The sequence below is a fragment of the Prionailurus viverrinus genome, chromosome B4 (genome assembly GCF_022837055.1).
Source record: "Prionailurus viverrinus isolate Anna chromosome B4, UM_Priviv_1.0, whole genome shotgun sequence".
In the NCBI taxonomy this organism is placed as follows: Eukaryota; Metazoa; Chordata; class Mammalia; order Carnivora; family Felidae; genus Prionailurus; species Prionailurus viverrinus.
The window spans coordinates 19,725,166-19,749,174 of record NC_062567.1 but is presented as its reverse complement, the minus strand read 5'-3'; the positions used below and the strand labels follow the sequence as shown (position 1 = coordinate 19,749,174).

General features: G+C 46.1%; 1 protein-coding gene across 17 annotated transcripts in view; it reads right to left on the bottom strand.

The window, feature by feature from the left end:
* Nucleotides 1-24,009, bottom strand: part of KIAA1217 (KIAA1217 ortholog) — a 303,651-nt gene that overhangs the window by 13,107 nt on the left and 266,535 nt on the right. For 14 of the 17 annotated variants that reach the window (XM_047865674.1, XM_047865672.1, XM_047865683.1 and 11 more), the window contains 7 exons: nt 17,721-17,896; nt 12,220-12,350; nt 11,492-11,639; nt 9,273-9,720; nt 6,556-6,739; nt 2,507-2,670; nt 1,625-1,789 (listed from right to left, as the gene is read on the bottom strand). In XM_047865674.1, the coding sequence (XP_047721630.1) occupies nt 1,625-1,789; nt 2,507-2,670; nt 6,556-6,739; nt 9,273-9,720; nt 11,492-11,639; nt 12,220-12,350; nt 17,721-17,896 (1,416 nt within the window). The remainder of the gene's footprint in view (nt 1-1,624; nt 1,790-2,506; nt 2,671-6,555; nt 6,740-9,272; nt 9,721-11,491; nt 11,640-12,219; nt 12,351-17,720; nt 17,897-24,009) is intronic. The other 3 variants (XM_047865682.1, XM_047865667.1, XM_047865669.1) reach the window with 1 other exon arrangement.

Sequence of the window (24,009 nt, the reverse complement as noted above, 5' to 3'; positions counted from 1 at the left end):
ATTCACCAGTATTACCTAACCACCAATAACACAACAAGAAACCACATACTCCAGGCTTTGAAAACTTTCAAAGAAACCATCAGAGATATTTAGATATTCAGTGGTGGGAAATATTCCCAAGTGATGAGCTCTAAAGCGCAGCTGGAACAAGTAAATGACTTCTCTTTGGGGGCTAGTGCAGGATTATCCATGAGCCTAAAAGTTTCTACTTCTTGGATTAGGAGTGACTGTTCCCCTTGCCCAGATGTAAAATTACCTAGTTCTTCGCCAGCCGTTTGAACCAAACTGGGCCACGATCAATTTAAACCACGCTTTGGGGCAGAGGCTACAACGAACGGTCCCAGAATCTGCCTACACATCTCAGGACGAGCACCAATCTCCCGACGACAAGCAGCCCGGCCATGCCAGTGTCATTAGCCAGAGGGTCCTCCCTGGACCACTGAGTGACGGACGCCTCCACCCTCTCAACTGTTTCACGCATCGCTAACCGTATACATCTATGGTTCCTATGTATGACATTCTTTAAACGTCCTAAAAATCTGTCAGCGATCTGATTGGTGGAGGGGATGTCCTAGGCCAGTCTGAGAGAAGCTCAGAAGGGCTCAGCCCTGTGACAAATCAACCAGCAGCCCTGTAAATCCAAACAGCCCAATTTTGGTAGTTATTACCACGGAAAGCAGAGTGGAACAGCCGTGGTAGAAATGACATGGCTTAAAAGTTCTCTTTACTCCACATGAAGAATGCAGACCCATGGTGCGTGCACTGGTGAAGAGGCAATGTATTTTGGAGCCCTAAGTGTGTGATCTGACCATGTGATCTGACCATCCAGAGAGGGGAAAAAATGCTACAGTGAGTATGGGTCAAAATGAAATATTCTCTGAACAGACTTTGGTCTGGGAATTGTGCATGCCTCTGATTAGAAAAGTTCTTAGAACATACACCCAGGGTAGGTTCAGATCCATGATTTGAATGTGGGGTAAACTTGGAGTACAGTTTCTGTACCCCATCCTTAATCCTAAGAATGGACTGTGTCAATTAATTAAAAAATAAAAATCTAAAACTAATAAATAATCATTTTGCAAACAGGGCAGAGAAAATGGGAAATGAAATCGTTCCGTTTTTCTGCATATTTGAAAAGATGATGCTGACACCGAATGGGAACTTGGTATGAAGGACAGAAGACCTAAGGGCAGCCATTCTAAGTATTAAAACCAAAGTTTTTATGAGACCCACGTGAAGGAGGCCTTAATCAGTCCTTAGGAAGACAAGACAATGGCTGATATTTCGGATCCCTGTCTGAATTGCTTTTGAAACGAATGGACTATTAAAAGCAAGGAAAGTAAATCTTCTTGGCCGGAGCTAGGAAAACTTGCAATTCATTTCCCGTATAAACTTCCTGAGTTGTTTTGTGAAAGTCATTCCTTACACACGTCATGAAGTACCCTGAGGGTAGTTCAGCGCCATCTTGGAAAACTGGAGGCCAAGGCCAGAAGATGCTGCTTACGAGGCCTAGGTCCAAAGGCTCCTTGCCAGCCCTCTCTAGCTAATGGATCTGTGAGAGACGTAGCCAGAGCGGCCTAGGTAGGAAGGCATGGAGCCACAACCAGTTACCTCATCCACATACCTGGAGTTCCGCCATTATTTTGTCTCCTTCTTCCTCTTCCTCCTCGTCCTTTGAGGACGAGGTAGCGACTGGCGGTGGGGATGGGGTCCAGGTGGAAGCCAGCTCCTCGGTCGGACACTTAGTGGCTCTAGCCTGGGGGCTTGGTCCAGCATCTTCACTGCTTGCCTGTGGAAGATTCAAATCACAGATATTAGCTCAACGCCTCTAGGGGCTGGCCAAAAGAGGCACAGATTACAGCAACACACGTTCCCTTATTGCCTGGCCGGTCGGCTTCCTACCTCTTCAAATCGAGTCGAAAGACTATTAATATCCCTTGCTTTTAGTTTGGGTTTTTTTTTGTACAAGCTGCCATTTTGGTGAATGGGTTGAAGATTTTAAATAAAGTTATAACTACTCAACATTTGGTGCCTTTAAGAAAGGCCTGCCTGTACTACATCTCCTTGGAAATTGTATTTTACATTTAACACAAAAGACCACACTTGCCAAGTTAAGTGCCAGCTAAAGCCCACTGAACACCTTTCTGTACAGACTCTTACAACCGTGTTAGCTAGTCTCACTTAGCTTTTGTAAGGTGGACTTTCCTTTGCGTCCCCTTCTACTCCATTTTCAATCTTATGAGGCCCTTGCTGGAGAAGTAGCTTGTGATTTGCATTTTACATTGTTGCAGCTACAAGTCAAGTAAGGATAGAGCAGGTGGTGCCGAGTCTAGTCCAATAACACTGGCTGACATTTTCCCATCTGTGGGGCTTCCTGTGATGTAGCTTAATCAATTCTCTCCTCCGCCTTACTACTTTCTGAGTTCTACATGAGAATAGAGAGAACCTTGTCTAAGGGTATCATTTGAACTCAGAGACCAGTTCGCCAGAGCTGAACCCATCAGACCTTAGCGGTGATGTTCTCCTTCCTGCTGGTGTAGACCACATCGCCGGACCTCGTGGTGGTGAGCCCTGATCCTGGCAGGTAGCTCCGCCGAGGGGGTGGGGGAGGAGGAGGTGGGGACTTACCCCCCAGCTTGTCCAAGTCTTGTTCTGAATTCGGAGAGTCTTCTGGAAAACAGTGTGTCATTGCAAAATAACCTCTTTGCAAGAGAACTTCCAGAACAGTGTATTTCTATAAACTTGATGCAATCTGATGTAAACATCTCTCTGTTCTCTCCATAGTGCCAGGATTAAAGGCATAGACCCTATAGCCCGACTGACTTGAAATCCCAAAAAGACCCTGCACAAGTTAATTAACTTCTCTCTGCCTCAGTTGTGTCATCTATTAAATGGGTATCATAATAATCCTCTCCACTGGGATGCTGTGGAGATTAAATACCTTAATATACACGAAGCATTTAGAACAGTGCTTAGTGACTTACTGTAAATGCAATGCAAGTATGAGCTATCATTATTAAAAAAATATGTGCATATATATATGTGCATGTATATATATACACACATATATATATGTAGCATATATACATATGTATATATATTTGTATATACACATATATATATATGTAGCATATATACATATGTATATGTATTTTAAGTAGGCTTCATGCCCAGTGTGGAGCCCAACATAGGGCTTGAACTCAGGGCCCTGAGATCAAGACCTGAGCTGAGATTAAGAGTCAGATGCTCAGGGCGCCTGAGTGGCTCAGATGGTTAAGCGTCCGACTGCGGCTCATGTCATGATCACACAGTTGGTGAGTTCGAGCCCCGCCTCAGGCTCTCCGCTGTCAGTGCAAAGCCCACTTCAGATCCTCTGCCTTCCTCTCTCTCTGCCCTTCCCCTGCTCACTCTCTCATTCTCTCTCAAAAATAAACATTACAAAAAAAAAAAAAGAGTCAGATGTTCAACCGACTGAGCCATCCAGGTGCCCCAAGAGCTATCGTCATTAAGTAAAACTTCTGGGTATTCCTTGGAGAGATGAAATATTAGAGCTTAGAGACAAATCCAGAGCCCCTCGCATGGCTGCTGAAGGAAGGACGTGAGAGACAGTGTTATTAGCAGGAGGAGTTTGTGCAGGGGATGTTAGAATAGAATCTGGCCAATGAAGGGCCAGGAGGAAATGCAAGGCAGATGAACAGAAAACAAAGTCAGGGACAAAATGGACTTTTGGTCCTGGTTATGTGGTTGGAAAGGGTTCTCTGTTAATGAAAGGAGGCAGTAAACACAGAAATGCAGAAGGAGAAGTTGGCAATGACACCAAAGGTTAGGAAACACAGATATCTACTTAGCTTTCTCCAGAAAAATGTCCAGAAAAGGCACTTAACCAAATTCAAACCTCCTCATTTCTGTCCTTTATCATCATTCCTCACCTCTGCCTTTTACCAGCCTGAACCCAAGTGCGCACTAAAGCAGCAGAAGCAGAAACTCGAGGTTGGACCTTCCAACTGCGCTTTGCCCCAGCTCTCTCTAGGGACACGGCCTGCCCTCTCAGGAATATGTTTGTCCTTTCTGAGCAACCTAGTCAGAGCTGTTTGAGGGACACACTTGAGAAGTTTCTACTTAAAGCTGTAGTAAGGGTGTGGGTGCTCATCAGGGTGAAAGGCCAGTGGTTACGTGTAGTCGACAGTTCTGGTCTCCTGCAGGAGAATGCTGGGTGACGAGGCCCCAGCAGCAGTGGGCCACCTGGCTGGTTCCTGAGCCAGCAGCCTGGCCGGGGGACAGCCTCATCAGCTTTGTGGGTCCCCCCAGGGACTGGCACAGGCTGACGGGCCCTGGAAGTGGGCCCAGGTCTCCTCTCCTGGGTCATGACCATGACTGCCTCTTTGCCCGGCTTTGGTCAGGCTCCTCCGAGCTCTCCTCTCCGCTAAGCCTTGCCCTTGCTCTGTCTGCTCAGCCCAGTTTTAGCAAAGAATTCCGTGAAGTCCGTTTAGCAAGAATCCCCCATTCTTGACATCTGAGCTGGTTCTTCGCTCCCTCTGCACATCCAGGCCCTTGGCCTGCCTTTTAGCGAGACTCTCCCTACCCTTGATGTACTGTATTCAGAGCTGGGTTCAGTTTCTCTCCCCTGCTGCCGTGGTCTTGTATAAAGTCTTGCTTGCTCTTTTTAACAAATATCTCTGTGAATAATTTTTCTTTAACACTGACTGAGGCTACCATCTCTAAAATTTGCCACTGATTTTTTTAGGAGCTACATTTTCTAAGTAGTCAGACAATTTATACAAGAGGAAATACAAACAGCTTTTAAAAACCTTAAGTGTAGAATTTCACCTCATTAGTAAACAAAAATCAGTAAAAGCAGTGACATCCATGCCAAATAAGTAAAAATGATAGAAACCAACGTTTGCAGGTAACAGATTGTATCCTTATGCATTTCTGGTGGCCAGTACATTAGCAGACTCTCTCTGAAATGAGGCCATGTGTTAAGACAAAACAAAACAAAACAGAACAAAACAAACTCAGCTGGTGGAGCATGTGACTCTTGATCTCAGGGTTGTGAGTTCAAGTCCCATGCTGGGTATAGAGTTTACTTATAACATAACATAACATAACATAACACGTTTGATTGAGCAAAAATACTTTGGGGAGTAATTTTTAAAAAATACTTTATGCAAATTATTTCTTTGGTTTTAAATGTTTGTTTATTTTTGAGAAAGAGGGAGACAGAGTGCAAGCGGGGGAGGAGCAGAGAGAGAGGGAGACACAGAATCCGAAGCCGGCTCCAGGCTCCGAGCTGTCAGCACAGAGCCCAACGCGGGGCTCGAACTCATGAACCGAGAGATTGTGACCTGAGCCGAAGTCGGACGCTTAACTGATTGAGCCACCCAGGCGCCCAACTTTATACACATTTTTTTTAATCTGAAGGAATAAAAAGCCCAGATGCGGTAAGATAACAAGTTCAATCATGAGAAGGAACAATTATGGTTTATAACTATTTTTTATAACTTATTTGTGAGTATAAAACATCAAAGGACTACCTGACAAAAGTAATAATAAGGAGAGCCAAATTAGGCCAGATGGAAACGGAATGGTGTAGACTTTTACCCATGAGAAATTCCTCACGGGGACTTTGGGAGAGAAGCCATCTTTGTGAGAACAGGGCTGCCCCTCCCAGGCCCCTTCCTCCTAAGGTACTTGCTGCCGGACCCTTCTGGTCCCTAAACAGGCCTCATCAGCTGGGCAGGTGGGGAAAAGGGGTGAAACACTTGGCACACACAGGCTGATGGGGGCAGTTTCAGTGAGGGGAATTTTAGAGCAGCTTGGGGGAAGGAGAACAGTGAGACAGGGTTACAGTGGTTACAAACTGTATCTACGCTCATGTTCCTGGACATGCATGCAAGTCAAGATGGCGATTCCTTTCCAAATTAATTTTCGCTACTGGAGGAGGCACCATCGAATGTGGCTCTGAGACACTGGGCTGCAGGTAGAATGGTGTCTCTGTTCGCAACTTTAAGATCAGAGTAAGGCATGAGGCTTGTTGGCCGGAGATTTAGGAGGCTGAGTTTTCTAACGGTTATTTTATGTTCTTAGGGACACATTGAGGCTTAACTTCCATAGTTTAGTTAGTTCAATATACCATCTAATAATTTTGATTTAAAAAATGCAATTTCGCCTCATGATCTAATGTCCCCTCGGGACCTCATAAAGGCTGGCATTTTCTTCCTGCAGCATATGAAAAGCTCTTACTCTAAATGCGGCCCTCTTATTCTCCCAGCTGGTGTTGTGAAGTGTCATAAATTCACAGGAAATGTGGAAGCCGGGAATCTAAATTTTACCTTACCGGGCATTGTTCTAGTATCCTCAAGTAGAACATCGTTTCCAGGCTACGGTTATAGTTAAGAGGCAGTAGTGAGAATGTTGTGATACCTGAGGATTCGCTCCAATTTATAAGAGTCTTAAGAAGTGAGAGATTGGTGCTGCTGGCCAGCACGTGCTTATGTGGGCAGCACTGCCCTGACCCGAGGGTAGCCAGCCCGCATAGCCCTGGGAGCACCTCACCTGAAAGTTCTAGCTTGTCTACTGGAGCATCGCCCTTTGGTTGTGGGCCCAAGGCTGGTGGCATCTCCAGGTTTGGAATTGACCTCATGATGTTGGCCTGAGCTTCTTCTAGTAGCTTCTCAAACTCTTTCCCGTTATAGTGGTCCAGATTTTGCCTTTTCTCTTCCCATTTCCTCTCTGCTTTCTGAAGGCAAAGAACAAGTGAAGAAGGTTTAAAAACCAGAGGGAAAGCTAATTAGAGATTTCGTGTCGAGGTGGCGGAGAGCATAACACAGGTTAAATGTGGATAAAATAATGCTCCGGTTTCTGCACTGAGGGACATTTTTGCACATCAGACAAACGTGCCCCTGTGCTCTCTGCTGTGTAAGCCCAAGTGGTCTTCACTCACACAGAAGCAAGCTCAGAAACCCAAATGCATTCATTCCATTATTACTGAGCACTTACTGCTACTTTCAACCAATACTAATAAAAGGACACAGGGATATGCTTTCAAAAGTATGTATCCCATCACCAAGTTTTTGTTCTCGAAACTGAGTTTTCATTGCGGAGGAGATGTGCAGACAAACAGAAGCTAAGCCCAAAAACACTCACCAGGAACAAAGAATCCTACATCACAGCCCCGTGGCTAAGAACTGCTATACGGCCTCCGGGTCAAACTTTCTTACGTCTAAAATGGGGTTTTATCTGGATACCCTCGAAGTTCCATCAAGTTCTCCCAATAGGGAGAATTACATGACATGCATTTTTAAATACCTGTACATTTTTTTTAAAGGAACATTGTCCTGTGATTTCGAGGTGGCACAGTAATCCTTCCAGGATTCCCCAGAGGGGAAATGGCACCAGGGTTACTAGAACCCCAACACGTAAGAACTGGAAAGGACCGAGGAGATCACTTCACCAACACATTTCACACGTGAGAACGCCGAGGCCCAGCGAGGCAAAGGATGTGTCCAAGACCCACGCTACGTAAACAAGCCTCCGCCGCCACCCCTTACCACCCCCCTCCCTTCATTGTTTCTTCCTAGCATTTTATGACCATCTGGCATACGCTGGTTCTCGGCCTCTCCCTACAAGCAGGCCTGTCTCTTGAAGGCACGGGCTCTGTCCCTTCTGTTCCCTGCCTGCCTCAGAGCCTCTGGGGGCTGGTGCACAGCAGGGCTCGGGGATACGGTCCGTGAAGGAAGCTCACCTTACGCAGCAGCAGTGGAGCGGGCGGCGAGGCCCAGGCCTCCTTACCGCAGATCAGGGCATTTTCAGAGACGACTCGTGAGTCGAAACTGAGAATACACACGCGGCCACGATGGCCACGCCCAGTGGGTTCTCAAGAGACGTTTGTTAAATAGATGGGTTGTCCCACTGACACGGTTTCCATACAGAGATGTAGGAAGTGGCAGATTCCGCTCACTCTCAGGAGGAAACGTGTTGTTCAGTTTTCGCCCCTGCCCTGCTGGGCACGATGGGACAGAATCACCGTCAGGCAATCACATTTCACCCTTCCCGTGAGCTGCGTTTCGTAAACGGCTGGCTTGGAGGAGAGGCACAGCCGCTGACTTTGGAGCAGAGGCAGAAGCTACCCAGGGTCCAGAGGCCCGGTTGCCCTGACCGTGGCCTTGGCAATTTGAAGAGGTTATTTTTTCTTAAACCTGAGTTATCCACTGCTGACACGCAAGAGAGGCGGGCACGGTGAAGAGCAGGGTCTGGGGTAACGACGCGGGGGAGACAAAATGTGATACTCAGGCGTGGATACCGGCTCCTGATAGAATCTTTAAAACCATGGTGTGTTTTCTATGTCGTGTGACTCTAAGACCCAGTTTTCTCTTTCCATTTTGACGGCCTCCACCTTGCATCCTGAGACTACTCTAATGACTTCCCACCCAGCAACCTTAATTCGAGACCCCACCACCTTAATTGATTCTGTACATTGTTTCAGAGCAATTTTCTGAAGATGCTGATTTTTTATCACTGCTCTGAGGGGCCGCATTTTTTTGGACACCCACCCCATGACCTTGAGACGTCCTGGACTGGTTTGCCAGCTCCCACACATCCGGTTCCAGTCTGTTTTGCCAGCCTCATCTCCTCTATCTTGTTCCCATAAAACAAGTTTACTCGTGGTTCCCTTTGCTCCAGCAACCCCTCTGTGCTAGCCCTCACCAACACTGCTCCACTTACCCAGATTCTACTGACTTTTCCAGGCCAGTAGCAAACCCTCCACCGGCCCGCATTCACCAGTGATGTGCTTGAGCAGGGAGAGCTGACTCACATCTCCCCAGCCGCATGCCCACTGACGTCCCGCTGAAACTTGCAATCAGCGACCGTGGGAGAATACGCCTCAGAAACTGGCAGATTCTATGAATCAGGGCTTCCCCCTGCCCCCACCAGAGAACTGGTTGGTAAACACTTCCCAGCACACCATGGTTTCACCTTCCCACAGGATGGGATGTCTCACCCTTCTCTGAAATCCGACTGTTCTCTTAATCTGGCCATCGAAACCCATTTGTAGTTCAAAAAATCTCTCTTTGAGACAAATATATATACGTACATATATATAGATATATACATATCTATCTATCTATCTATCTATATATATATATATTGGATATAAATGTATCTTTGACACATATATGCATTCTCTTTACAACCAGACTATAAACTCCTTGAGGGAAGGACCGGATGTTATTCCTCTATAGGGTTAATGAGAAATGGACATAGGACCCTACCTCAATGGACACTGCCCTGTTCTTGGCGCTCGCGCTGTGGATTTCCTCAATGAGCAAGCTCTGCATGGCAGAGCCGTTCATGGGCATCTGTGGGGACTGAGGAGCCTGTGCTGACTGCAGAGCTGAGGTCACTTCCTGTGTGGTGGCCGAAGGGCTGGTGGGGTGGGGACCCGAGCCCCCCGGCAAGTGCTGGGCGGGGTTGAGCAGGGCGGCGGAGAGCTGGGAGGGCTGGATGACCACAGGGGAGCTCTGCGCATGGTGAACGGTCAAGGGCACCACTTCTGACTTCACGTCGCCGGGGACTCCTGCACCGTGGAGGGGCTGGCCTGAGGTGTGGGGTGCCTCCTCCTGGCTCTTCAGGACTTCCGCGGCTGTGGCCTTTTCCATAGCGACGTAATGTGCGGCCTGGGCTGCATCTGTACCTTTCAAGAGCCCATCGGTGACGTGTCTGGGAGAAACCATGCACAGCAGCATTAACTCTTAAGGTAGGTAACTTGCATTTTATTTGTATGGCACACTTGAATGCCGTGGCATCCCAAAGCCAGGCAAGAGGTTGCAAAATTAAGACATCTGACAACCTGGAGTAGCAGCTTGGGGATGAAGGTTTCCATAGCAACTTCCTAATGCCCTCCAATTGCCTCCTAACTGTCTCTGGTACCTGATTGCTCAGTCCTTCCCTCACGAGATGGTCTGTCTCTGCCTTTCCACCAGCACCGTCGTGCCCAGCCAGACACGGTTCCATCACTATTGGTGTGGGGGCGGCCAGGAGTGAACAGATGATTCTAACATTAACCGCCTCCACCCAGTCCCCGCTGGACAGCCCTCAGAGATGCTCTGTTCTAACCCCAAAAGCTTCCTGAGCCCTCCATACTCTCCTCCTTTGAAAATCCACATGGAACTCTTGTTCCTCTCCAAAACCTAACTGCTAATTATCTACTGTTGACCAGAAGGATTACCTATATCATAAGTACCTGATTAACATACATTTTGTATGCTATGACTGGATTCTTACAATAAAGTAAGCTAGGGAAAGGAAAACATGATTAGGAAGATCACAAAGAAAATACATTTACAGCATTGTCTTGTACTTATCAAAAAAAAAAAAAAATCCTTACGTAAGTGGACCCGTGCAGTTCAAACCCGAGTTGTCCAAGAGGCAACTGTATTTTAATTCCTGGTGCTTGCTCTTCCTGTCGCTTGGATCAGGCTTCCTTCCCCACCTGGACTCGACCACGCCTTTCTGGGAGGTCAACAGTGACTCCAAATCTAACAGCCTGGTTGGTCCTCATCCTCCTCTGCATTTTGGGGTCACGTGAAGCTATCTGTGCATTTCCACCCACGGTGCAGTGGAAACAACACGGCTCTGGGGTCAGACAGGCCTGTGTTTGAATATCATCAGTTCTGGCAGGTTCTAGCTCTAGGATGCTGGGAACTGTACCTTTCTGAGCCTCAGATATTTTTCTGTAGAATGTAGTGATGATGATAAGGAGGAGGGAGGATGAGACTGCCTTCTGGTGCCTTCCTCGGGAGCTGTTGTTACGATCGATGTAGGGTATGTCAGATGATATGATACATGGTACTTGACCTACAATCTTTAATCAGTCCCTTACTTTCTTCTTATTAAAATGTCTATTTTTGATTTGAAAAGAGACACTGCATTCGATGACTCTCCTCTGCTACTCACTTGTTTCTTTTGCTGTTTACCTACCCTGTTCCTCCAATCCCCGAGGGACCCCCGAGGATCTGTTCCCCCCCCCTTTCCCTCTCCTGCCACCGTGCCCTCTCTTCCACTGTCAGTAGTCATCTGCATGAAGGCAACTTCCAGTTCTCAAGCTCTCCTCCCTCCTGCCCTCCCTCTCTCCAGTTTGGCAGGGCCGCGCCTCTAATGCTGTCTCTTGAACTTCATTCAGTGTGTATTTCTTCTTCTAACTGAAGTCATCTGTGCTCCAGAAGTGAAGGAGGCTAATAAAATATTTTGACACATTCTTTAACCTTAAAGTGTTATTAAAAAGGACCACCTTCAAATGATTTTTTGAAAAAAATGTTTACTTAATGTTTCCTAACGTTAAGCTCTAGGATGTGCCAAACGCAGCAGGCCTGTGCTGAACGATCGGGACCTCAAGTCATACTGCAATGGAACGTCTGAGGTGGGAAGGAGTTGCTGCCGTCCTCCCTCACGAGTTTCCCCGCCCCCGGGGCGGGGGGGGGGGGCCGGTTACCTCCGCAACATGGTCAGGGTGTCGGTCATGCTCCGTACTCTCTGCAGGAGGCTGTCCAGCCTGTGGGGCTCCTCCTTCAGAAACCGCACGGCCTCGACTTCTATGCGCAAGATGGCTCGCATCTTGTTTTGTAAGGTGGGAAATTCTCCTGCAGGCCAAGAGCAGAGGGTGAGTTGGAGAGAAAGCGGAACAAGCCCCCATCCCACACACGCACGCCGGGGCTGGGGAGGGTCGGGAGCGTGGGGTTCATTGGCCGCAGCGCTCCGCACACATCTCCAGGAGGCAGACGCCTGTCAGACAGAGCCGGGTTCCAAGTGACCTCGGGCAAGGGCAGAGGTCCTCTGCGCCTCACTTCCTGTCTGCTTATGTGGGATAAAGGCAACTGTCCCTGAGGGCCATTTTCAATGAATTTGGCACAGGTGCCCTGGCACACTGGAAGAGCCAGTGGAGAGCAACTGGCATTGGTATCATTTCGCCCTAAATCTCATGGCGCCCACTAAAATAGAAGCTCCAAGAAGACGGGGACATCTGCCCATTTTGTTCAGTGAGGCATCGCCAGTGCCTAGAACAGCGCCTGGCCCACAGGGTATTTGATGAACACTTGCAGGCACACATGCACGAACGAACGGATCTGTCACTGTCGGACAGAGTTTTAACCTCCCCCCCTCCACCCCGCTCTCCTCCCGGAGACACGCTTCAGACTTCTCCGCTTCAAGGAGGAGGCTCACCTTTCAGGGTGGCTACTGCTTCTCCCACTTGTCGCAGGAGGAAAGCCCCATCTTCCACATCTTTTAGAGTGACCACTCGGGCAGCCGACGTAGAGTCCTTCTTCAAGTCTTCAACGAAGTCTTCCAGCTCACTGGGGGTGGGGGCAAGCAGACCAGTAGGCGGCAGTGAACACCGAGACCCCCCAAAAAGGGCAGCTGTAGTAGCAAAGGGCCCATCCGAGCCTCCTGTTGCTCACCGCGGCCCAGCCTCCCCTGGCCTTCCGCTAAGATGGCGGCAGTATCTCGAGAGAGTAGCTTGGTGTGGCCTAAATATTCCTCTGAGGTGTGAGGTGGGTGCAAGGAGTTTTCCCAGGGCCTGTTCTTGGGGATGCCCAGGTTGGCCAGAGGGGAGGTGGTGGCTGGACCCATTCTTTATTTTCAGTGGTGCTGATGCCGACTAAGGGAGGGCAGTGTGCATTTTGTAAGGTGATGGGGTGGGGGCGGGGAGTGCATGCCATAGCGGGGCAAAAGGAGGGGTCCTGATTGGCTTATATTAGCCTTCTAAACCTGAAACTTGATATATTGGGCTGGATAATTCTTTCCTATAGGGACTTGACCTGTGCATTGTAGGGTGTTTCGCAGCACCCCTGCCCTCTGCCCACTAGATCTAGTAGCACCCTCTCCCCGGCGTGTGACAAACAAAGATGTCTCCAGACACTGGGAAATGTCCCTGAGGGAAGGGGGGATGGGGTGGGGGAGGGGAGCAAACTTGCCCGTGATGGAGAACCTCTGGTTTATACTGATGGCCTCATCAATAAGGACTGACTTTCCTCTCTAAGCTCCAAAGAGGAAGAACGATCACAGATCTGATTCCTGGTGTGTATGTGTGTGTAAGAGAGAGGGAGAGAAAGACACACGCAGGTGCACGCACGCATGCGCTCACACACACACACACACACACACACACACAGGTACTGCTAGTTCTGAGGTCTTCTGCTTCAAAATGCAAAGCAACCAACGAAACAAACCAACAACATCCTGTCTCCTGGGCACATTAATCACCCATTGTAAACACGGTTGTATCATTTCAGTTTGCCTGTAAATCTGACAACAGAAAACTTCTCTTAAGGTAGTGGAGGACAAGAACGTTGAGAGATTAAGAACCACTAGGTGGCGGTAGGCAAACAGCATTCACCTACAGGGGCAGTGCTAGGGGCTGGCGGGGAACAGGGAAAGAAGACACAGCGTATCTGTAAAAAGATGGCCTGCCAAGACCCTTCCCGCTAAGTGGGGGCGCAGATGGAGGTTATGGATGGCACAGCTACTGCAGGACGGATTCAGGCGGGATGCCATGTGTGTTTAACAAGGACCAATGGGACAAACAAGTCCATCTGCTGTAGAGAAGCGAGATGGAGTTTTTGGTGACGTCTTTCATTCTATTATGGAAAATGGACCCAAACTGCCTGTGATCCCTTCAGATGAAATACTGCAACTCAGGACCCAAAGGGAAAGCCCCAGCTGCTCACTGTCCACATTTGCAAACTATGGAAAGGTACCTGGTGTTATGGGAACCCACCCACAGGAAACTTCCTGCAGCTAACCACACCCCTGAGGAGACCATGTATGCCATCCCTCCTAAGAGCTCTAAATATGGCACCTATGTGTGCAAAAGTTATTTACCACTTCATCACCAAAACGAAATATCTTAGAGTGTAGACTGGACACACTGTCCAGTCCTTCCAAGTTCCGAGGGAAGAGCTAAGACCCAAATGTTATCACGGTTCCATTTACAACCCACAAGTCTGCCACGTGTCAATGAATACTCCTAAGAGCTATCATCTGACCTGAAGTCAGTCTGCCTAAAGTTCTATTTTAATCTCTTTTCCATGATGTGCCTTTGGGATTTCATAACTCTGAACACAGAAGACCCATAAATGTCACAGCTTTTCCTGGGTTGATCAAGGAATATACACAAAAGTGTATTGATATTATTGTAGACAACAATGTCATTTCTGTTCATATGTTTATGATATATATTACAAAGCACTCAGATAAAATTTGTTTATTCAAAATGTAACAGAGATCATGGAGCTAAAATGAATGCTGAAAACACACTTTCAATATTATGTAATCAATATGACTTTGGAGATGTGAACTCGGCTCAAAGGAAAGCCAGATGTTCACAGATGCTGTGGTTTAGCTCTAAATCCATTCTATTTGTGTAAGTTGCTTTTCATACTATGTTAGTTAAAAGAAGCATTAATGTTTTCATTAATATACTAATGAAGTATATTTAATTTGACAGTTATTAGAAGCCCAATTATTATTTCCAAGTAGAAACCCACCAAAGAGAAATGATCTGGATTCCATTTCTCTCCATATTCTAGAACCAAATTTCACTTCTCTGCCCTCTTAATGGCTCACCAGCAACTTAGTCCAACATGACGCCTAAGAGAACATATTTTCCAGTGTGTGTGTGTGTGTGTGTGTGTAAGGTGAAGGGCAGGGGAGGGGAGAGGAGGGAAGGAGCGGAGATTGTTTTCCTGATGCTCCTAAGTTGAAATTTCCAGTTGTCTTTTTTTTTTTACATGTATTTACATGTATTTCTCATTTATTTGAGAGACAGAGTAAGACAGCACAAGTGGGAGAGGGGCAGAGAGAGGAGACAAAGAATCTGAAGGAGGCTCCTGGCTCTGAGCTGTCAGCACAGAGCCTGATGCGGGGCTTGAACCCACAAACCGTGAGATCATGACCTGAGCTGAAGTCAATCACTTAACTGACAGCCACCCAGGCGCCCCCAGCTGTCTTTTGTAACAGTCCGTTTTCATTTGATTTCTCTTCCCATTCCTGTTTTTACTCCTTGATTCAGGCCTACTGACATTTTTTTTTAAGTTTATTTATTTATCTGGAGAGTGAGAGTGTATGCATGCAAGTGAGGGAGGGAGAGAGAGAGAGCGAGAGAGAGTATCCCAAGCAGGCTCCATGCTCTCAGTGCACAGCCCAATGCGGGGCTCAATCCCACAAACCTTGAGATCATGACCTGAGCCAAAATTAAGACTCAGACGCTTAACTGATGGAGGGAGCCACCCTTGTGCCCCAGGCCTTACTGACTTTCGACTGGACTGTTCTAGCTGCTGCCAATATGGTTTCCCTGACACCAATGTTTCCCCCTCCAACAGTCCTGCACATGATCACCAGAGGGACCTTTCTGAAACACAGCTCTGCATCCTTTGCTGTGTTTCCTTGATCAAAAAACTTTGCTGCATCCTTGATCAAAAACCGTCAGTGACCTCCTCATCAGGCTGGTCAAATGGGAAGACACTTGAGAATCTCCCCTGGGTAAAATGCACATTCTTACGCTCCATCCAGAGAGGTTCTGGATCTGGGGTCGGACCCAGGAGCTTCCATGGAAAGCCAGGAATCTAGGTTTCTGTCACATGATCCTCCAATCTCGGTAAACACAGTCCCTGCACACACGGAGCAGGCAGGCAGGGCGTGAATGTGGTGTAAGATACGGGCAGGCATCATGCAAGGGGGAACGGCGTTACCCAGACATGAGACATGGTCTAGTATCTTGCATCATCTCCGCCAATGTGGTCGGCCCCCAGTTTTCCAAGGACACCTTGCACCTTCCTGGTCCTGAGTCTTGCTGGCTCACAGGGTTGCTCTGCCTGGGAACCCCCCATCCCTCGCCCTGCTTCCACTGATGGAACCCCACCTGACCTCCAGGGCAGCCTGGTTCGGTTTAACAAACCCTTTGTGAGACCCCGCTAAACACACGGCGCTGCCCTGGGTCTGGGGGCACAGGACAAATAACTTATTTCAGGTTGTCTTCTTGATCCCTGGGGCCCGAAGCAATCTCTCCTTTGCGTAGGGTCACCTGGCACAGGTGAGCCACCTGTTTTGGGCTATACACATACTCATATGCTCTGCTTTGCCGGACTGGAGCTCCTCAAATGCCCTGTGCACATCTTCTCCAGGTGCAGCCAGCCCACAGATGAAGTGCTCTCCTGATAGGCTCCCCATGCCCCTTCCTAGCTCAGTCCTGTGCTGGGCTACTGGGGTAGTGCTGAGATTAAGTACTTTTTCTAGAGCAAAAGCAAGACTTAGCTGACTGATAAACACAATTCTTAAAAGAAGGAAATTTACTTTTTCGTGATTTAATTGGAAAACATAAAATATTCTTAAAAGGCTACACATTTTTAAAGAAGTTTTCAAGAAGAATCTTTTAACACCTCGATGTAGAAAACTGGGCCATCACAAAAACATTTCAGACAAATAATAGCCTTATCACCTCACGGTGGGTGATTAATGGTCTACAAATGAATGAACTACATAAAATATTAGAAGCTATTTTGAGATGTTGGTGAACAGTGGTCAAATTCTTTTTTTTTTTTTTTTTGGAAAATTATAACTGTAATTGATTTTTTTCCCCCCTCTGGACTGCTACTGAGAGGGACATTCTTATTTTAATTAGACACACTGGGTGGGCATCTGGGGTGACACAGGCTCAAATATCAAACAGTTGATAGAAAATAACACTTTCCATCATGGAGACTTCCGGTCCTTCCGCCCATGAGAAGAACGTGAAAGTTGCTTCTTTGTAGTCCCAATTTGGGAGATTTAAGAGAATTAACAATGCTAGGAGAATCCAGAAAAATTACTACCCATTACACTAGAAGGTGAAATCATTCTATGATAAATCTTCACTGCATAACAAAACATATATTACCATAAAAGATGTGCCCACCCCAGTGACTGGGGAGTAATAAAACTGCTCATTTCAATAGTGGGACTTGATAGATGCTTTCAATAAGAACCTCACAGAAGACTGATAACATTCAAGGAGGCATCTTTCATTCATGGATCAGACCTACTTTACACTTAAATTCTTCTTTTGTGCTTTTAACTACAGTTGAATAATAGGAAGATAATTTTAACACCGTTATTTTGGCTATTAGTTTTCATTTACTGAGATTAAATGCAGACTTCCCATTTATCATTGGGTTTTGCCATTTGCTTCCTCTCATTTTCTCTGTTGCTGAGCCCTACAAGGGAGCGCGGTGCTCCAGCTGTTAATGAGACAAGCGCAGTCGAACTTCTCGGGGTCTGGACAGAGGGGCGCTAAGTGTCCAAGGATACCCAGAACCAGCAGAACCCTAACTTGTACACAGTAGGTGCTCAATAAAGAAAGAGGGAGGGGCGCCTGGGTGGCTCAGTGGGTTAAGCGTCCGACTCTTGGTTTCGGCTCAGGTCATGATCTCACGCTTTGGGAGTTCGAGCCCTGTTTCGGGCTCAGTGCTGTTGGTGCGGAGCCTGCTTGAGATTCTCTCTCTCTCTCTCTCTCTCTCTCTCTCTTCCCGCCCTCCTGCCCCCTTGCTCTCTCCTTCTCTCTCTCTCTCAAAATAAATAAACTTTTAAAAAAGTTAAAAGAGAGAGAGGGAGAGAGCACCATCTAGGAAGGGGCTCCTCGTTGGCAAGGACAGGGTCTTTTTCGGGTCCAACGGGTGACTGGCACTCACCACAGCTTTTTGACGATCTTCTCCTCTTCGTGCAGGTATTTCTGTCTCTCTTGTTCCACGAGGACGCGCTGTCGCTGCACAGGGTCCTCCAGCCTCTTCATGGTTTCGATCACTTTGCCGCTGATTTCCAGCTCGGCCTTCTTCATCATTGCCCTCAGCAGCTCCTGGTTCTGCAGCTGTTGAACAAAAGAAATCAACTTCAATTGGTGCTGCCTGACTGACGTCGTGGCGACTGACTGCCTGACGGTCTTCAGAAGCCGGCTGGGGTAAACAGCCCTGCAGCTGAATATTTATTTCAGTGAGAAAGGGAAGGAAGCAGAGATTGTATATAATATTGCTACTTCAGCCAACATCTGAGGTTTACTGCCAACTGCCAACCAGACTTTCATGTCTGTGTCTGCAAAAAATAGGACACTTACTCCGGTCAGTGCAGCATGGACAACAGGCGTAAACTCTCACTGACATGTTTTTTACAGGGAGCAGCTGAGAGCACTAGCTTTGGAGTCAAGCACCTTTTTTTTTTTTTTTTTTTTTTGCTGGTTGTGTAGCTCTGAAGATACGCCTGGGCTTTGCAAGCCCCAAATTGGAACACGGAACTGAGCGTGTGATGATGCAGAACCCAGTGACCCAACCCACGCTCCTTCCTTGAACTCACGTGATCTTGGAAACATCACTTTCTCCTTCTCTGTGCAAGACTTCAGCTGCAAGAGTGGAACGTTTAGGAATATGGCTTATGGTGTTAGGAGAATATCTGTAAAGTTAGGAGAAGTGGTCTGTGCACCAAAATATTCCTTCCTGCCTACTGCAGCCTCCTTCCATCATGGTGCCCCAAATACCCGTATTAGTTGGCCTTTTAGATCTCAGAGGCTTTTTTAAAAACTTTGTCCCCCTTCACCCATTTCTCACATCCCCGCCTCTGGAAACCACCAATCTGTTCTCTGTATCCATGAGACTTTTTTTTTTAATTATTATTATTCCGCATATAAGAGAGATCATATGACATTTGTCTTTCTCTGACTCATTTCGCTTAGCATTGTGCCCTCAGGGTTTATCCATATTGGCACAAATGGCAAGATTTCATTCTTTTCTATGGCTGAGTAATAGTCCATTGTATATAAACACCTAATTATTTTTATTTTTATTTATTATTGAAGTATGGTTGGCATACAATGTTATATTAGTTTCAGGTGTACAACACAGTGATTCAACAATTCTATACGTTACTCAATGCTCAACAAGCGTCGTCACCATATAATATTACAATATTGACCATCCATTGATGGACATTTTTGTTTCCATCTTTTGGCTATTGTAAACAGTATAGCAATAAACATGGGAGCGCATGTATCTTTTTGAGTTACTGTTTTTGTTCCCTTTAGATAAATACCCAGAAGTGGAACTGCTGGATTACATGGTAGTTCTATTTTTATTTTTAGAGGAACTTCCGTATTGTTTTCCGGAGTGGCTGCACCAATTTACGTTCCCACCAACAGTGTACGAGGGCTCCTTTTTCTCCACATCCTCGCCAACACTTTTCATTTCTCGTCTTTTTGGTACTAGCCATTCTGATGGGTGCGAGGTGATAGCTCATCGTGGTTTTCATTTGCATTTCCCTGACGATTCATAAATTTGGGTATAATTTTCACGTACCTGTTGGTCATGCTCATATCTTCTTTGGAAAATTATCTATTTTCAAATCTGCCCATATTTAAAAATTGGGTTGTTTGGGGTTTGGTTGATTTTTTCTTTGTACTGAGGCATACATACTCTGGATATTAACCTTTTATCAAATATACGATTTGCAAATATTTTGTCCCATTTGGTAGGTTGCCTTTTCACGTTGTTGATGGTCTCCTTTGCTGTGCAGAAGCTGTTTACTTTGATGTAGTCCTACTTGCTTATTTTTTCTTTTGTTGCTTTTACTTTTGGTGTTAGCTTTAAAAATTCATGGCCAAGACCTCTGTCAAGGAGCTTACCGCCTATGTTTTTTTTCTAGGAGTTTCATGGCTTTAGGTCTTACATTCCAGTCTTAAATCCATTTTAGAGTTAACTTTTGTGTTTGGTGAGAGATGGTGGTCCAGTGTCAGTCTTTTGCATGAGGCATCCAGTGTTCCCAGCACCATTTATTGATGAGACCTTTCTTCCCTCATTGTATACCCTTGGCTCCTTTATCATAAATAAATTAATTGACCATATATGAATGGGATCATACTTCTGGGCTTTCTATTCTGTTCTATTGATCTACGTGTCTGTTTTTATGCCAGGACCATACTATGTTGATTATTATACCTCTGCCTTATGTTTTGAAATCAGGGAGTGTGTTGCCTCTAGATTTCTTCTTTTTCAAGACTGCTTTGCACTGTTCAGAGCCTTTTGTGGCTCCACTTTGGATCGAACCCCAAACTCTGCCTACCGTGAGACTTTGGCATGTTCCTAGACTCACTTGGTCTCCATTTCCTTATCTTCAAGGATGAGGATTCACTTCCTCTAGCAGTGCTGGTCTGAGGATTACATGAGCTACTGCTTGGTATCGAATAGGTGATCAAGAAATGTTGATTTAGCCATGGACTATTTCACTGTATTAGTTAAAAGAGAATCTATGTTTGGGGCACCTGGGTGGCTCAGCTGGTTGGGTGTCTGACTCTTGATTTCAGCTCAGGTCATGATCTCACAGTTCGTGGGTTCAAACCCCGCAGTGGGATTTGCAGGCTAACACACAGCCTGCTTGGGGTTCTCCCTCCTCTGCTCTCTTAAAACAAATAAAGAAACTAAAAAAAAAGAGAGAATCTGTGTCCCTCTTGTTTACACAGGTCCATGTACCGAATGCCATGTAATCACAGACCATGAAAACATAATACTTGATGTTGGTGGTTGCAACAACAATGATCCCAGATGAGCTCAAGGTTCTTGGCAATTTGTTATTTTCCCTGGGTTTTATGTAGGCTGCTTGCACACATACTGCCACAACCTCCACATAACTTTCCATATACTTTCCAGAGCACTCTTGTTCCTTACCCTGGAGAGCAGAAGATGTGTGGTTTGCATCTGGCTTCAGAAGAATGTAGTCAAACGCTTGATTCCTGTTTCCAAGTCCTGTATTAAGTGTTTCTCTGGGGCAGGAGAGTTTGCTAATAGCACATTCATCAAGTGAATTCGTTCAACCAGCCTCAGAGACAGAAGTTACAGGATACCTATTGTATCATACCTAAAGGTTCCCTGAAATTTCAATGAGCTGTTTGTGTTCTGGTGTCATGGGCTGTAGCACAACCACTGTATGTGACCTCATGAGAATGATGCCTTTGTCAATTGCCCGCTATTTGTGCAGACGCCATCTGACCATGTGACCCTCAACTCAAACCTTCACGGTGTCTTCTATTTTTGTTGAATGAAGATAAAACATTTCAACAGAAGCAGCAAGCAGGGCCACCGTCACGTTCCAACATCAGCTCTGTACTGATTACCTGCCCATCCAGCAAGACACTGCCCGGGTTCCATTTCTAGTTTCACCACGTGGTAGCCATGTGACCGTGAGCAAATTATTCATTGGTGTCTATCCATAAAAGGGGCAATAATCGTTCTTATCTCATAGGCTGGTCATGGAGATTCAGTGAGGGAATAAAGTGCTTACAACAGTGTCTGGCACAAACCAGGCCCTGAGGGTGGGGCCTGCAGTTTTGTCTGGAAGGGAAGCAAATAGAAACGTGCCACTCCAGGGTTACCTCCTCTGTATGACTCATAGTCATGCTCTCATGGCTTCTGCTAATAACGGCTTTTTCTTGTGGTCTTAAAAACAGTCAGTATGCTGCTAAAAGCCACCAGGTATGGAAACCATGCATCGAGGGCAACTTCCTCCCATGTTCTCTGCAGCTCCAGCTTTGCCCACAAGGCACAAGGAAGTCTCACCCTTTCCCACATCGCCAGTCTCCTCGCATGGCATGCAGCCGGCAGTCCCTGCTCCAGTCACACAAACATCCTTCCTTTCTGTTCTTCGACTGGCTAGGCTCCTTTCTGCCACAGGGACTTTGCACCTGCTGTTCCCTTCATGTGGTTAATTTCTGCTCTTCACAGAGTCTCCAGGATACAGGGCCATTCACGGCAGGTACTTACTAAATACGGATAAACGCCTGGACTAAGCAGTAATGCTGTTAAGAACAAACAAAGGAGAATCTGAAATGCCTTCCTAGATTGTAGATACATGGGCTGACCCATGGGCTCAGATATGCGGTGGGCTCACCTCTCATGCCCCGACTGCAGTGGTTGTTGAATATACACAGCAGCACTGCCAGCTATCAAAACGGGAGGTCAAATCCCACAGAGCTATTTCCTTTGAAGGGGTAGGGAGATGAGGGGTCACAGGGATGCAAGGGACAAATAAGTGCATGACTAAATGTGTTGAAAAGTGACTGACACCTGGGTGCTACCCCCTGAGAGACCGTGATTTCATTGGTCTACTGGGTAGCCTGGGCACTGGGGATTCTTTCAACTCCTCAGACAATTCTGATGAGTCACTCAGAGTAAACATTATGGTCTAAGAGAAAGGCTCTTGAATGGATGGGTCATGTCACAGCCCTCTGTACCTAACCGTCCCACCAAATCTCACAGACAAATTCCAAAACAAGTCATGGTCCTGTTAGCAGCAGATATTAACAGTGGCTATCAAACTGGAAATTATTACTGGGATGTTTAAAATTCTGAAAATTGAAATCTAGACGATGGGAAAAGTGGAGCTCTGAGAGGTTAAGTGACTTATTCAGGGTCACTCAGTCATTAAGGGCAGAATCATGGTGACAACCAAGTCTTCTGAATTCCACCTAGTCATTGTTCAACCACCCCAAGTTGCTCCTCTAACAAGGCAGGGACGTGTCTGTTTTATTTCCAGCCACCAAGCACAGTTTCTGGCACACAGTAGGTACCCACCACATATCTGCTGCACAAATGAATTTCAATAGAACACTACTCAGAAGTGCAGACATATCAGACGAATGTACGTAATATTCAAGTTATTCAACTGGTAACATGGTCAGATTGCATTAAAATTATTCCCCTTGGAGAGGAGGTTTGCCCGGAGTTCCAGGTTATAGGATCCTCCTTCCAAAAGAGGGGCTTACCAGAGCCAGCTGGAGGGATTACAGAGGGAATTTTCCATAGCCCAATGCTAGGCAATGATGAGTTAATCATGAAGGAATAAGCATGTGCCCACGTTCTCCTTCCCCTTTCCGCTAGTCCCCCTGCCGATGGTGTTCTGGCCAATGTCCCTAGGACACAGGACTCTCCTGTTCATCCCAGCAGTGTGTGAAGTGAGCTGAAGGCAGGATGTAGATCAGCATCTCTCTCTAAATGCTTCAAATAAATTAGTCGTTAGCAGTTCAAATCATTACATTTATTTTTGCTTAGCAATGATACCCACCTTTCAATTAACTTAAAAAAACCCTCTATTATAGGTTGCAAGCAATAAAATATACCCATTTTAAGTGCACAGGTCAGTGAATATTGACAAATGTATGCACCAATGTAACCACCACTGAAAAGATAGCATTTTTTATCACGCTAGAAAACTCCTTCATGACCTTTTGCAATCAGTCACCCAAACCCCAGCCCAGAGAAACCACCAATCTGTTTTCTGTCCCTATAGATTAGTTTTTCTGTTCTGCAGACACAGTATGTAATCTTCTGGGTGTGGCTTCTTCTCTTCTTCCCTTCACCCTTTCTGGGTGTTGTTGAGTGTTTTAATAGTTCATTTTTGTTTATGCTGAGTGGTATTCCATTGCGTGGATAAATCAATTTGCATGGATTTATATTGTATATACTAACATTTTTGTATGTTTACATATTGACTTGATTCTGGTGATTTTGCTTTAATTTACTTATTTCTGGTAGCAATTTTTGTAGTCTTTCTGATTCTATATATATACAATCATGTCATTTGTGAGTAAAGCCAATTTATTTTCCTATATGTATGCCTTTTCTTTCTTTTTCTAGCCTTATTGCACTGGTTAGGATCTTAAGCGCAGTACTCAATAGTAAGTGAGAACAGCCTTCTTGGCTCTTGTTTCCAATTTTATGGGAAATGTGTAGTGTTTCACCATCAACTATGTTTTCTGTAGGTTTTTCAGACGTCCTTTACCAAGTTAAGGAAGTGTCCTTGTACTAGAGTGCTGAATGTTTTTATCATCAGCATTGAATTTTATCACATGGTTTTTCTGTATTTATTGAAATGATATGGGTTTTCTCCTTTATTTCATAAATAAGGTCAAAAACATTGATTTTTTTTCATGTTAAAACAATCTTG